The 12,895-nt window shown below is 58.0% G+C and overlaps 1 protein-coding gene across 6 annotated transcripts; it reads left to right on the forward strand.

The window, feature by feature from the left end:
* The first annotated feature begins 79 nt into the window (after positions 1–79).
* Positions 80–12,895, forward strand: G6PD (glucose-6-phosphate dehydrogenase). 6 transcript variants are annotated; one of them, XM_031446308.2, is made up of 13 exons: positions 80–269; positions 1,143–1,273; positions 8,255–8,292; positions 8,371–8,479; positions 8,945–9,162; positions 10,095–10,253; positions 10,359–10,484; positions 10,840–10,933; positions 11,135–11,321; positions 11,490–11,725; positions 11,817–11,893; positions 11,971–12,063; positions 12,150–12,895. In XM_031446308.2, exons 1-13 carry the CDS (start codon positions 161–163, stop codon positions 12,238–12,240), a joined length of 1,668 nt encoding a protein of 555 aa, XP_031302168.1. In that variant the 5' UTR covers positions 80–160; the 3' UTR covers positions 12,241–12,895. The 6 variants fall into 6 exon arrangements, with proteins under 6 accessions (XP_031302168.1, XP_031302169.1, XP_031302171.1 ...); XM_031446309.2 differs by having other exon boundaries at positions 81–269; positions 1,146–1,273; XM_031446311.2 differs by lacking the exon at positions 80–269 and adding an exon at positions 390–536 and having other exon boundaries at positions 1,146–1,273.

Here is a 12,895-nt window from a genome sequence, read left to right on the forward strand (position 1 = left end):
AACGGGCGACCCGTCTGGCGAGGAGGTGGGGCGCTGCAGAGGGCCCCGCCCACAAAGGGGGCGTGGCCACGCTGCCGGCGGAAGTGGGGCCCTTTGCGAGGTCTCAGGACCGCCCGGAGCCGGCGAGAAAGCCAGACTGTAGGGGCGGGGCCAGGCCGGGATGGGGACGCGGGCAACCGGCGGGGAACTGCACGCGGACTCGCGAAGCATCGGGGGCACGGCGCAGCGGCGGCGGGGACAGCAGGCAGCCCGCGCAGCGCCCGGCGCAGGTGCTCGAGGGGCGGGGCGGGACAAGGGCGGGGGCCTCGCACCGAGGCAGGCCTGGGATGCGCGCGCACCTTCCCGCGCCCTCGGCCCTGCCCGCCCTCGCGAGGGTGGGGCCCACGGAAGCCCCGCCCGCGGGCCTCGGCTGAGGCTGGTCAGCTCAGCCTAGGTGCCCGCCCCCGCCGGTTAAATGAGCTGGCGGGGCGCAGACCCCGGAAACTGCCGGGATCTCCGGGGCTGCGAGGGCAACGGGCTGCGGCGGTGAAGCACAGGTGACTGAGTGGGCGGGTGCCGCGTCTGCGGTAGGGCGTGCTGTGCTGCGAGTCACTTTGATTTGCCATACTTGGGGACTGAGCGAAATCGAGAACGTTTTAATCGATCTCACTGTCCCCTGCATTCCTCCATTGGACCCCTGAGGTGAGTGAGATCCTGAGAGGGACAGGGACTTGCCGAGGTCTCCCAGCATGGTAGGAGTAGGGCTGGAGTTACACTCCATCAGCTGCACGGTTTAACATACTCCAGCTCCTTCTGCAGTTTCCGCCCGAATCCCGAGTGAGATGATCCTAGGCAGGTCTTGCGCTACTCCAGCAGGCTTTTAGTTCAGTCCTCCAGAGCTGAGGCTCTAAGCTGGAATGCACTAATGTTTTAGGTGAGTTTGTAACATACACCGTGAAAGAAGGCAGCCTGGGGAGTATGGCCAGAGCCCAGAGCCAGCAGTTTCTAACTCCTCCTAACCATCCTGCTCCCCAGCTATTCACAGCAGCGTGGTGTCAGTAATCGGGTGTCAGCTGGGTGAGAGACCAAGGACCGCTCCAGAAAGGGGCCAGCTTCTCACTGCTCTTCTGTTCTCATGCCTTGTCAATGAGTTTTTCTTCCAGCAGGAAACAGCATGGCAGAGCAGGTGGCTCTGAGCCGGACCCAGGTGTGCGGGATCCTGCGGGAGGAGCTGTACCAGGGTGATGCCTTCCATCAGTCAGATACACACATCTTTATCATCATGGGTGCATCGGTGAGTCTCCCACAGGCCCCATGTCCTAAAAGCAGCAGACTTAGAGCATGACGTTGCTTAGTCTCTTCTCGGTGCCTGCGCTTTCCCAACTGACTGTGGTAGCACCCCTCGGGCTCTGCTCGGTTGGACTCTCCCTCTTGGTCCTATCTTCCCAGCGCAGCCCAGTGTACACACACAGTGAGGCAGTTCTGAAATCTGTGTGCAGCGATTGACTGTAGACCCGTGTCCTGGAGCTGGGAAGTCCGTAGGGACTGTCTGGTTGGACCTCCTCCTCCACGAGATGCAGACAGGGAAAGCCATTCATTCTGGGACTATGTTTTCCAAACCTATTTCTGACTTGACAAGTGTCACGCAGTCAGTTAGTGCCAGAGGTGGCATCTGAGGACGGATCTCCACCTTGTACCTCTACTACATCCAGTTTCCCGGGGACAGACCCTCACCCTTGCTTTGAACAGTAACCTCTCTGCCCCAACTTCCCAGGCCTGCCAAGGAGTGGGACCCAGCCCCCCATTTCTAGCCAGTGGAACTGCCTATCTTTTCTGGTAGGAAAGGCCAGAGAGTAGAAGCAAACGCAGAAATCGAGCATGTTGACAGTACATGACGGGGTGGGGCAAACAGGAGAGGGAGGGAGGGTCCTCGGAGAGCCATGACCCCCAGACTGAAGCACTCTCCCCGCCGGCCATGTGGAAACCAGGTTTCGCAGGTTGCAGGGGAGCTGTCAGGGTTTCATGTCCAAGTAAAAGTGGTTTCCTCTTCTCACTTTTAACCCTGGACATGACCAAGAATCTGCTACCCCTGATGTGACCATCTTGGCCAGTAACTTCTTATATAAACTTTCAGCAAGAGTTCTCCCCAGCTAGTTCACTTAGAAAAGGAGAACAAGAAGGCTGGGCAAGAGGCAGTGAGAGGGAAGAGAAGGCCACCCCAGATTCTCCGCTGACCCCCTGTAACCCCAAGACTAAGGGGTGTCCAGGAGGAGCATATGGGGCAGGCTTAGACTTCACCACGGCCCGAGCCTGGTCCCCTGAGAAGAACCCTACTTGTGTCGGCCACCTGGGTCTCTGACCCTTGGGACCTTCGTCCAAGAAATAGTTTGGGGGAGACAGTAACTCGGGGTTATTTTGCCTCCTTCCCCCATCCCCATAACAGCCTGTGTCACAGGGCACTCCCACAGAGGGTCCCAGGTCCCAGTAAATGGAATGTGACCCTCAGCCCACAACTCTTAGACACCTCACTGAGAGCATCTAAGCTTGCTGTGTGATCTGGGGCAGGTGTCTTCCCTTCTCTGAACCTCATTGTCTCCTCGGGGCAACTGAGGACTTTTGAAGCAAATGCCAAGGGTCCTTGGGCTCTGCCGAGCTGATTCTGTGACTCCCGGCTGCCTTCGCCTGGGGCTAGCTTGGGGTTAGGCAACTTTGTATCTTTGCAATCAGGCGGTTCCCCTTTGCTCTTGTCCGCTCTGGGAGCAACACCCGGAGGCTTCCAGAGCAGACATGGGAAGTGGGCCGGGTGGAGTGGGGGAGCAAGAGCCTCCTGGCTTGTTTGTCTCTCCTGCTCAGTGGGGCTGGCATGGGGTGGGGGCCTCCCGGGCTCAGGCAGCACCTCAAACAACTCCCACAACATGCCACCTGCCCCAGTGCCCTCTGCTACTTCCTCCTTCCTCCTTCCTGTCCGAGGGAGACATGTGGTGCTGGGGCACACCCTCCCGGAACCAGCAGGTTCTCCATTCATTCACCCAAGAAACAGCAGGCGTGATGGAGCCCCGCCCTCCCACGGGTCCCATGTGCGGGGGTGGGGCTGGGCCCCAAGGGGAGCTGGCAGCCCAAAAAGAGTTCTGGGTGGCACACGTGACCAAAGCCACCACTGGGCCTTTGTGTCCCCAGGACTCATGAGGAGGCAAGGCCCGCAGAGCCATCCGGCGCCACAGGAGCGCTCCCCTGCAGCAGGAGGAACAGCCGCAGTGCCCCGGGGGCAGGCTGGGCCACCCTCTGCCCCTTCTCGCGCCTGCTTCCTCCCTGGGGCATCCTGGTGCTGGCTCAGGGGGTTACCTAACAGACTTTGGTGACCACTGTCTCCCTCTCAGGACTGCCCCCAGCCAGGAAGGGAGTGCAAGTACTTACTGTCCCAGTCCAGAAAGCTCTGGAATGACAGCGTTGGGAGAGGAACTTTGGGCCTGGAGGATCGTGGCCTCCCCCATCTGCTAGAGGCTCCTCTTCCCCCAAGGGAGTGGAGAGAGGAGTTGGAGTGAGAGAGAGACCGAGTCCCCTCGGGCAGGACTGGCTCACTGCGGGGTCCTCAACGAGCCCCTCCCTTCTCTGGGTCTCCATGTCCCCACCCAGAGCACAGGGGCCCTGGGCCGGACAGGCGCTCAGTCCCCATCCCAGGGATGGGCCCTGTGAGGGATGACCCGGCAGCCTCAGCCCCTCCCCTACCCCAGGGATGTTTCTGGGCCGCCTGCCCGTGAAGCTGATAAGATTCTTGCTGTGTCATGATGACACTGGCTCACCCCCAAAGGCTGAGTGGCTCACGAGCCCCGGGTGTGGGAGGGAGTCCCAGCCTACCACAGCAGCCCCCCAGTCCTCTCACCCCCATGGCTGGGATCCAGCCAAAGCAGCCCACGCTCCAACCTGGGAGGCTGGGCAGGTCCTTGGCCCAAGTGACCCGAGGGGGACAAGGATGGCCCACCCCTGCCAGGCCTCCAGCTAGCAGCCCACCTCAAAGGTTCTCTGCTGCACCCTCCACCCCGAAACCCTCAGAGACCGACTGAGGGTTCGTAAAACCGGAGACTGAGGTCAAACCCGGGCAGTGACGGGTGGTGGCCCAGGGTCCCTTTGCCCCAGCTGGGCCAGATACTGGTGGCTGGAAATCTTAATCAGGTCCTGCTGCTCCTGCTAAGTCACCACGTGCCCCCAGGCGGCTCCCTCCCCCGCTGTGGTCCTCCGGCGCGGTCCTCCGGCGCGAAATGACCAGGTGGGAAGAGATGTGAGGCTCGCCCTTCCCCCGCGCGGACGCCTGCTCCTTCCCACACTCGGTTCTCAGGAAGGAGTCAGCCCAGGCTAGTGCCGCAGGCAGGCGTCCCCGCCGCCCACCATCCTCCCACCCCACCGGGCCCAGAGAGCAGCGAGCCCTGCTTCCCAGTGGAAGGGAGTAGCCCCCAGGCCCCCTGCCCCACACTGGTCCAGGTCCTACCTCATCTTGCCCTTGGGTGACTTGGAGCCCAACAGGCCTCCGATTGCAGAAGCTGAGCTGAACCAGGCGAGCAGGTTCTGCCAGTAGCTAATCCCAAAGGAAATCGCAAGAGCAGAAAGCTTGGGGTATAGGGCACGTGACTCGGGACAGGAGCCTGGTCCCAGTTCCTCGACATCTGCCTGCTGGAATTTGATCAGAAGCAAACATGACTGGCCACGAGGAAGGCCAGGGAGGTGGTGGCTGCCGGCTGTGGTTCTGATTGTTTCTCCCGGGGGCTGGGCCCCAGCCAGCCAGCCTTCTCTGGAGCATGCAGGGCCAGCTGACCTAAGGTAACATGGGCAGAGTGTCCCACTGATGGCAGAAGCCAGAGGCAGGCCCTGACCAGTCACTAGGAGAAGTGCCACCAGCGGGGGGCTGCTGGGCGCTGAGGGACACAGGGGCCCAGACTGGGGATCGGAGCCCCCTTGATCTAGTTGTCTCAGAGGTTCGTGTGAAAGGTGGCAGTTACGATCGGGACCCACTCCAGAATGCTCGGCAAATCAGTTGGCAGACGGGGGCAAGGAGCACCACCACAGGGAACCCTGGTTTGGGAACCACCCACTTTGGGTGCTCAGGGTCCTGGTGGAGCCTGGAGATAACAGACACTGACTTGCCTGCGTGGGCTGGGCGTAGGGAAATCTGGGCTGGAAGAGACACTTGGAGTTGTCCCCGTGCAGAGGTCGGCTGGGGCCCAGGAGACCAGAGGCAAAGCAAAGAACAGGAAGAACGCGAACATTCAAGTATCAGAAATGGACTGCACATACACCCACCCAGAGCAGGGATCCCCACCCAGGAGCCTTCCTGCGTGCCTGTCTCCGGGGTCAGAATTGCTTTGGTCACACAGCTTCTGCTTTGCAGTTGTTCATAGAAATGAGCTCATCCAATGGTTACGTGGCTTCTGAGGGGTAATTTTGCACTGAATTTCAGGTCCTTATACTTGGAGGCGGTTTTTCTGCCCAGGACGCGCCTGGCTTAGCGTGGGTCCACCCGGCATCCCGCTCTGATTACAGGGTGGCCACATGAAAGAGGCTACACACACCACCTCTTCCACGTGGAGTGGATGGAGGGTTCCTTTGTCAGGTCACAGAATGGAAGCAGGTTGGGGCGGCTCCTGCGACTGAACTGGGGCTCGGAGAGAAGGGATTGGTGATTCCTTGTAGTGAGTCTTCTGTTGCTCGGAGTTGCTGTGTGCTCATACCCAGTCCCCACCCTCTACTGAAATTTTTTTTTCAGTATTTTTGTTTTGACATTTTCAGGGGAGTAGTTAGGTTTGTTTCTTTGTTTGAATGGAGGGACTGGGGATCAGACCGAGGACCTTGTGCATGCCCGGCACACGCTCTCCCGCTGACCTAGGCCCTCCCCCCAGTCTTCTTTTTTAAGGGAGAATTGGTACACACTGAAACGCACACGTCCTCACTAAACAATTGGTTATGCAGCTTTATCACCAAAGAGGACGTTTCCAGAAAGTTCTCAGATGACCAACCCACCTCACCTCCCGCTGCAGACAACAGCGGATGTAATTTCTCTCACAGCAAATCTGTTTTGCCCATTCAAAATTTTTGTTTGTTTCTTTTTGTTTTGGGGGGGTAACTAGGTTTATTTATTTATTATTGTTATGTTCTATTTAGGTGATGTACTGGGGGATTGAACCCATGACCCAGTGCATGCTAGGCATACACTCTACCACTGAGCTAGACCCTCCCCTCCGTCCCGCTTTGCCTATTCTAAAGCCTCACTTAAATGAACTCGGAGTATTTAGTCGCGCCTGGGTCTGGGGCGCAGCATGATGGTTTTGAGAGTCACCTGTGTTAGGTGGGTCATTCCTTGGCGTTGCTGAGCCGGTTCGCGTTGTGGTGGAGAGAGCTGCTGCTCCTCCCGTGGGTGGATCCGGGCAGTGGGGTGGTTCACAGCTTGGGCCCGTTGAGGCCGGAGGCTGCCGTGAACGTTCATGTACAAGCATCGGCCCCACATCCTCTCCGGCGCCTGGCATGTTCATCTCTGGGGTCCCAGCTGTTCCGGTGGGTGTGAAGTGGGATCTCACTGTGATTTAACTTCCATTGTGCTGACAACTGATGCCCTTGACCACTTTCTCAGGTGTTTATTAGCCACTCATTTCTCTTCCTTGTGAACTATCTGTTCAACTATTTTGCCCATTTTTAGTTGGATTCTTTCCTCTTTTGCTATAGGAGTGGCTTATATATTCTAGATACAGATGAATCTGGTGAATGTGTTCTCCCAGTCTGTTCATCTTCTTCATACTGTTTAATGATGACCAGGCGTTTCTAATTTTGATGAAGCCTTAATTTGTCAATCACTTTGTTTCTGGTGATAGCTTTCTGTGTCCCATCTAAGAAATCTGTGTCAACCCTCATATATTGACTTTTTTAACTCTAGCAACCTTGCTAAAATCTCACTAACCAGAATAATTTATCTTTAGCTGGGTTTGAGGTGGTTTTGTTTTGATGGGCAAACTGTCACCTATAAATAATGCCAGTGTCGTCTCTTCCTTCTAATCCTTACGTCATTGGCTGGGCTTCTAGGTGAGCATTGACTGAAGAGGTCGTGGCAGGCGCTCTTTTCTTGTTACTGATTGTTCAGAGGGGATTCTTCCATCATCTCCTGGCAACATACGGTGTTTGTGAGGCTTTTTATAGGTGCTCTTTATCAACGTAAGTAAATCCTCTTTGATTCCTAATTTGATAAGAAGTTTGATCATAAGAGAGAGTTGAAATCCCTGGAACACTTTTCTACATCTGGTAAGCTTAGCAAGCTTGCTAGATTTTCAAAACATCAAAAGGAATAGACAAAGATTTCTTAGAGCCTTTTCCCCTTAATCTGGTGAGTTTCAATGATTTTTTTTTTTTTTTGGTGAGTCCAACTTGTTTCTGACATATGCCATTTTTCACATTGCAGAATGGGGTTTGCTGATATTTTCCACAGGATTTTTGCATCTGCGTCTGTGTACGCGGATGAGACGGGCTTGGGGCCCATGTGCCTTTCTCAGAGGGTCCAGAACCGGGGCTCTGGCGGCCTCACAGAGCGGCATAGCCCCTGCTCCCTAGGCCCCTGTTCACAGGCAGCCTCTGCCTGTGCAGGGCCCTTGCTCCATTTGGGTACGATGGCTTTTTCTCAAAATTTGTCCATTTCACCGAAGTTGTCAGACTTGGAATCAGGTCATTCATACGACCCTCTTTCTGTCTTTCCTGCCTGGAGTTTTGTGCTAATTATTGGTCCTTTTTCAAAAGCAGTCTTGCCACAGTGTTGTTTGTTTTTATTAGTCTTTTTCAAACACCAGCTTTTGAGCTCTGTTGATCTTTTCCTTTGGTTGGTTTTCCATTTTCTTCATTTCTGTTTTTCATTGGTTCCTGCCCCGTGACTTGTTTGCTTTAAAATTTCCCCATCCTCTTTCTAACTTCTGAAACTGATGCTCAGCTCATCTGCTTCGAGCTGTCCTTTCTTGCTGCTGTGAGCATATAAGGCTTTGCTGTGTGTTTCTTCCACTGCCATTTGGTTCTAGAGACTCCAGGTTTCTCTTCTGAACCCCCAGGAGCTCTTTAGAAGCAGGCATTTGTTTGGGGTTCAGTTCCACCTGCTGCCCCTGACACCAGGGCTTGTGGGTTGAGGATTGCAGGGCCAGCAGGTTGGCAGGTGCCCCAGGAAGGCGCACTGCTGTCAGCTCAGGGTTGGGGTGAAGGGCTGGGTCTCCAAGGGGGTGTTCTCAGCTCCTGACCTCACCTGTGTTCTCTGCCACAGGGCGACCTGGCCAAGAAGAAGATCTATCCCACCATCTGGTAAGCCCGTGCCCCCACCGCCCCGCTGCCTGAGGCCTCCCTGCCCTCCCACCCTCACCAGGGCTCCTCTGCCCTCAGGTGGCTGTTCCGGGATGGCCTTCTGCCAGAAGACACCTACATTGTGGGCTACGCCCGCTCCCGCCTCACGGTGGCTGACATCCGCAAGCAGAGTGAGCCGTTTTTCAAAGTGAGTGGCTCCCCGTGTCTGCGCGGGTGTCAGCCCCCTCCATCCCAGACGCCCTTCCCTGCCCCCACCTTGCGGGGAGGGCCCAGTCTGTCCCTTCCCATCCTTGTCCTCCCCAAAGCCATCCACAGGCCCTACCCTGCCTGTTGCCACCACTTCCTTGATGATCGCTGTTTCCCAGCCCCCTACTCGGCCTCGCCACGTCCTGCCCACTGTGCTGGGCTTTTCTCAGCATGCCGTTGTTTGGTAAAGTGACTGTGGAGAGAGATCTTTCTCAGGTCAAAGTTTCCAAAATCTGACTTCTGTCCCAGGGGGTGCCTACCGCCCACCCCAGCCCTGCTGTGGATGTGTTGAGCTGATGAAATGGGAGTGAACCCATTGTGGGGCCAGGATGGCTGACTTCGGAGGGAGCCTGCCCTAAATGTGGGCTTGTGGAGGGACCGACATCCTTGTGTCCGCGTTTCCCAGGCCACCCCAGAGGAGAAGCCCAAGCTGGAGGAGTTCTTCGCCCGCAACTCCTACGTGGCCGGCCAGTATGATGACGCAGCCTCCTACGAGCGCCTCAACAGCCACATGAATGCCCTCCACCAGGGGCCACAGGCCAACCGCCTCTTTTATCTGGCCTTGCCCCCAACCGTGTACGAGGCTGTCACCAAGAACATCCGCGAGACCTGCATGAGCCAGACGTAAGGCTGGTCTTTCGCCCTCCCTTCCTGCCTCCTAGGGGTGCCCTGCCCTGGCCGCTGTCCAGAGCTCCCGGGGCAAACTGGTCTAGGAGTCTGAAAAAGACGAATGTCCCTTGTTCTTCCCGTGAATTAGCTCTCCAAAGAAGGGGATAGGAGTAACAAGAGTTTTCTAAGAGCCTTTTATGAAAATAGTACCACAAGTACTTACCATCCAAATCCTCATGTCTCCGTGAGGGTCCACCTCACTGGAAATCCATTTGTCCCTGGCAGCAGTCCCCACCAGAACCACAAGATGGCAGTGTTGCTCCACAAAACTCTCTCTGCCGATGGCTTAATCTCTGGCTTTCAGCATTTCCAGAGGTCCCCGCTGTCGCCACGAGGTGGCAGTGTTGCTCCAATAGGATCCTCCTGCCTGTGTTGCGCAGCTGCTCTGGCTCTGCATTTTTCACAAAGGCAGAGCCATGCCTGTTTCACTTTGTCCGGTTTTGAACACAGAATGCCACACTAGCTCCCCAGGAGGAATAAGGGGCCTTTCCCCACGTTGAAACCCACGGAGTTAACTGTGCCTCTGACATCCCTTCTCTTTTCCATGTCTGCCCCCCACTCCCACCGCCCACCCCACTTCCTGCTAGCTCCGGGGCCACTCTTAACCCAGGAGAGGACCACAGCATACCAGGAGGCATCCAAGGAAGTTCTGAGTGTGGGCGTTGAGGGCTGGAAAGGACAGAAAGTGTCCTCTGGTTTGAGGGGGCTCTGCCGGGGCCCGGCGGTGGGCAGCCCAGCAGAGCTTCACCAGGGCATCTCAGAATGCAGCAGTGGGGAGGGGAGGCTCTGCCCTCGCTCCCTGGGGTAGGGGGCAGGAAGGGGGATGAGGTTCTGAACCCCAGCCCCCAGGGAGGGTATGGGGGTGATGCAGCTCTGGGTTCCCACAGAGGCTGGAATCGCATCATTGTGGAGAAGCCCTTTGGGAGGGACCTGCAGAGCTCTGACCAGCTATCCAACCACATTTCCTCCCTGTTCCGTGAGGACCAGATTTACCGCATCGACCACTACCTGGGCAAGGAGATGGTCCAGAACCTCATGGTGCTGAGGTGCGGCTGGGGCCAGGACGAGGTCAGGGTGGACACTGGGGGTCCCAGCCTGCCTGGCTGCTGCCCCTCAGATGCACACCAGCCTCCACCTGGCCCCTCCTGTAGGTTTGCCAACCGGATCTTTGGCCCCATCTGGAACCGGGACAACATCGCTTGCGTCATCCTCACCTTCAAGGAGCCTTTTGGCACTGAGGGCCGTGGGGGCTACTTCGATGAATTTGGGATCATCCGGTGAGAGCCTGTCTCCCCTTCCTGGGAGATCGGCACAGGTGTGGGGCACCATGTCACCCACCACCCTGCAGGGTCACCTCTCTTTGTTCTGGGCTCCTCCTCCCACCCCGAGGTTGAAATTTGACAGCAGGAGTGTCTGAAGGGAAAGGTCGCTGTCTTCTTCCTTCTCTCGGGGGCCGGGCAGACCCTGGGAATCAGGAAGCATGTCTCATAGCTCGTTGCCAGAAAGCCCAGCTCAAGGCCCTGAGCCCCCGGAACCTGGCCCACAGGGAGGGGAGCCAAGGCAAGCTAGCTCTCTACTCCAGCCTTGCAACCGAGAAGTCCCTGACCAAGTTCCACCCACTTCCGCCCCCAGGGACGTGATGCAGAATCACCTTCTGCAGATGCTGTGTCTGGTGGCCATGGAGAAGCCTGCCTCCACCAACTCAGATGATGTTCGTGATGAGAAGGTGGGTGGAGGTCCTGCAACCTGCCCCAGCCACCAGTCTTGAGCACAGAGAGCCCAAGGCTGGGAGTCAAAAGTTGAAAGCTATCTGTCTGGCCGCTCACCCCTCCAGGAAGGCCACCCTGCAGGGTCACATAGCTTCCTCGTGCGCGGGCCTCTCCACCTCATGACCCAAGGGACCCGTCTCTCCCTGGATGTCTTTCAGGTCAAGGTGTTGAAATGCATCTCAGAGGTGCAGGCGAGCAATGTGGTCTTGGGCCAGTATGTGGGGAACCCCAATGGGGAGGGTGAGGCCACCAAAGGGTACCTGGATGACCCCACGGTGCCCCGCGGCTCCATCACTGCCACCTTTGCGGCTGTCGTCCTCTACGTGGAGAACGAGAGATGGGACGGTAGGTGACATCTCAGGGCCCGGCAGGCAGGCCTGGACTGTGCAGAGTGCGGGAAGGGCCAGACCCTGTGGGGGTGGGACCCTGCCACTTCGCCACCCACCCCCTCCCTCGCTCCCTCCTATATGTACGCGCAGCCAGGTCCTGAGGCTGGCCTTGCCCCCACCGTAGGGGTGCCCTTCATCCTGCGCTGCGGCAAAGCCCTGAATGAGCGCAAGGCCGAGGTGCGCCTGCAGTTCCGCGATGTGGCTGGGGACATCTTCCAGCAGCAGTGCAAGCGGAACGAGCTGGTGATCCGTGTGCAGCCCAACGAGGCCGTGTACACCAAGATGATGACCAAGAAGCCCGGCATGTTCTTCAACCCTGAGGAGTCAGAGTTGGACCTTACCTACGGCAACAGATACAAGGTGGGCACCGGCCAAGGGCAGGAAGCGAGGCCTCGGGGGCAGGGCTTGGTAGGGATGGGGCAGGCATCTCACGGAGCCCCGCCCCCGGCAGAATGTGAAGCTCCCAGACGCATACGAGCGACTCATCCTAGACGTCTTCTGTGGGAGCCAGATGCATTTCGTGCGCAGGTGAGAGCCCACCTTCTCCCACCCTCCCTCCCTCCCTGTCCCCACCACCCACCTAAAGCCTCATGGTGTCCCCACAGTGACGAGCTCCGCGAGGCCTGGCGCATCTTCACTCCGCTGCTGCACAAGATCGAACGCGAGAAGCTGCAGCCCATCCCCTACGTTTATGGCAGGTATAGAAGGTGGAGGTGCTGGGCCGGGCGGGAGGGATGGGGCTCCGGGGCTCCCTCACATCTCCCGTTTGCCTGTCACTCCCCAGCCGAGGCCCGGCCGAGGCAGATGAGCTGATGAAGAGAGTGGGCTTCCAGTACGAGGGGACCTACAAGTGGGTGAACCCCCACAAGCTCTGAGCCCTGAGCACTGCCCCACCGCACCCCACCCTCTCGGCCCTACCTCTCTCTGTCCTTCCTGCCTTCTCACCCTCTGACCCGCATCACATTGGGAGGACTTTGGGACCACAGACCTCAGCCTCACATTCCCGGCCCGGGTGCAGACCCCCCGCTGCCCAGCGCCCCTGCTGCCCATGGCCCAGGTACATTCCTCCAGCCCCGCGCCGTGACCACCCCTGGCCACCACTGCCCTGCCCGACCAGCTTCTTTCCGCGGGACGGAGCCACATCGGAAGGAAGGAGAAGCACGGCTCCTCCGGCCCAGCACCTGGGGGAGGACTGGAGTTACCAGCAACAGAGGGTCCGCGGCAGGCCTCCGTGGGCCAGCTCCTCGGGACTTGGGGAAAGTGGCCATCACGACCACACTAGCCTCAGTGCCACTCAACATCCCTGGTCCCCCATTGCAAGGGACTTCCGTGTTGCCCAGCCATCCTCCATGTGTCAGCCCCCCCACAAGTGTCCCTCTGCTGCCCCCAGCTCCCCCACCACCCTAAGTGCACTCCACGGCCCACCCCATCTCACCCCACCCACAGGTGGTGCCCTCGCTACTGGAAAAGTGGAAGCGCAGGTGGGATGCCCCACCTCGGCCCCTGACATTAAATCTACAGACCCGCTGG

This window comes from Camelus dromedarius, chromosome X (assembly GCF_036321535.1).
Source record: "Camelus dromedarius isolate mCamDro1 chromosome X, mCamDro1.pat, whole genome shotgun sequence".
Taxonomy (NCBI): domain Eukaryota; kingdom Metazoa; phylum Chordata; class Mammalia; order Artiodactyla; family Camelidae; genus Camelus; species Camelus dromedarius.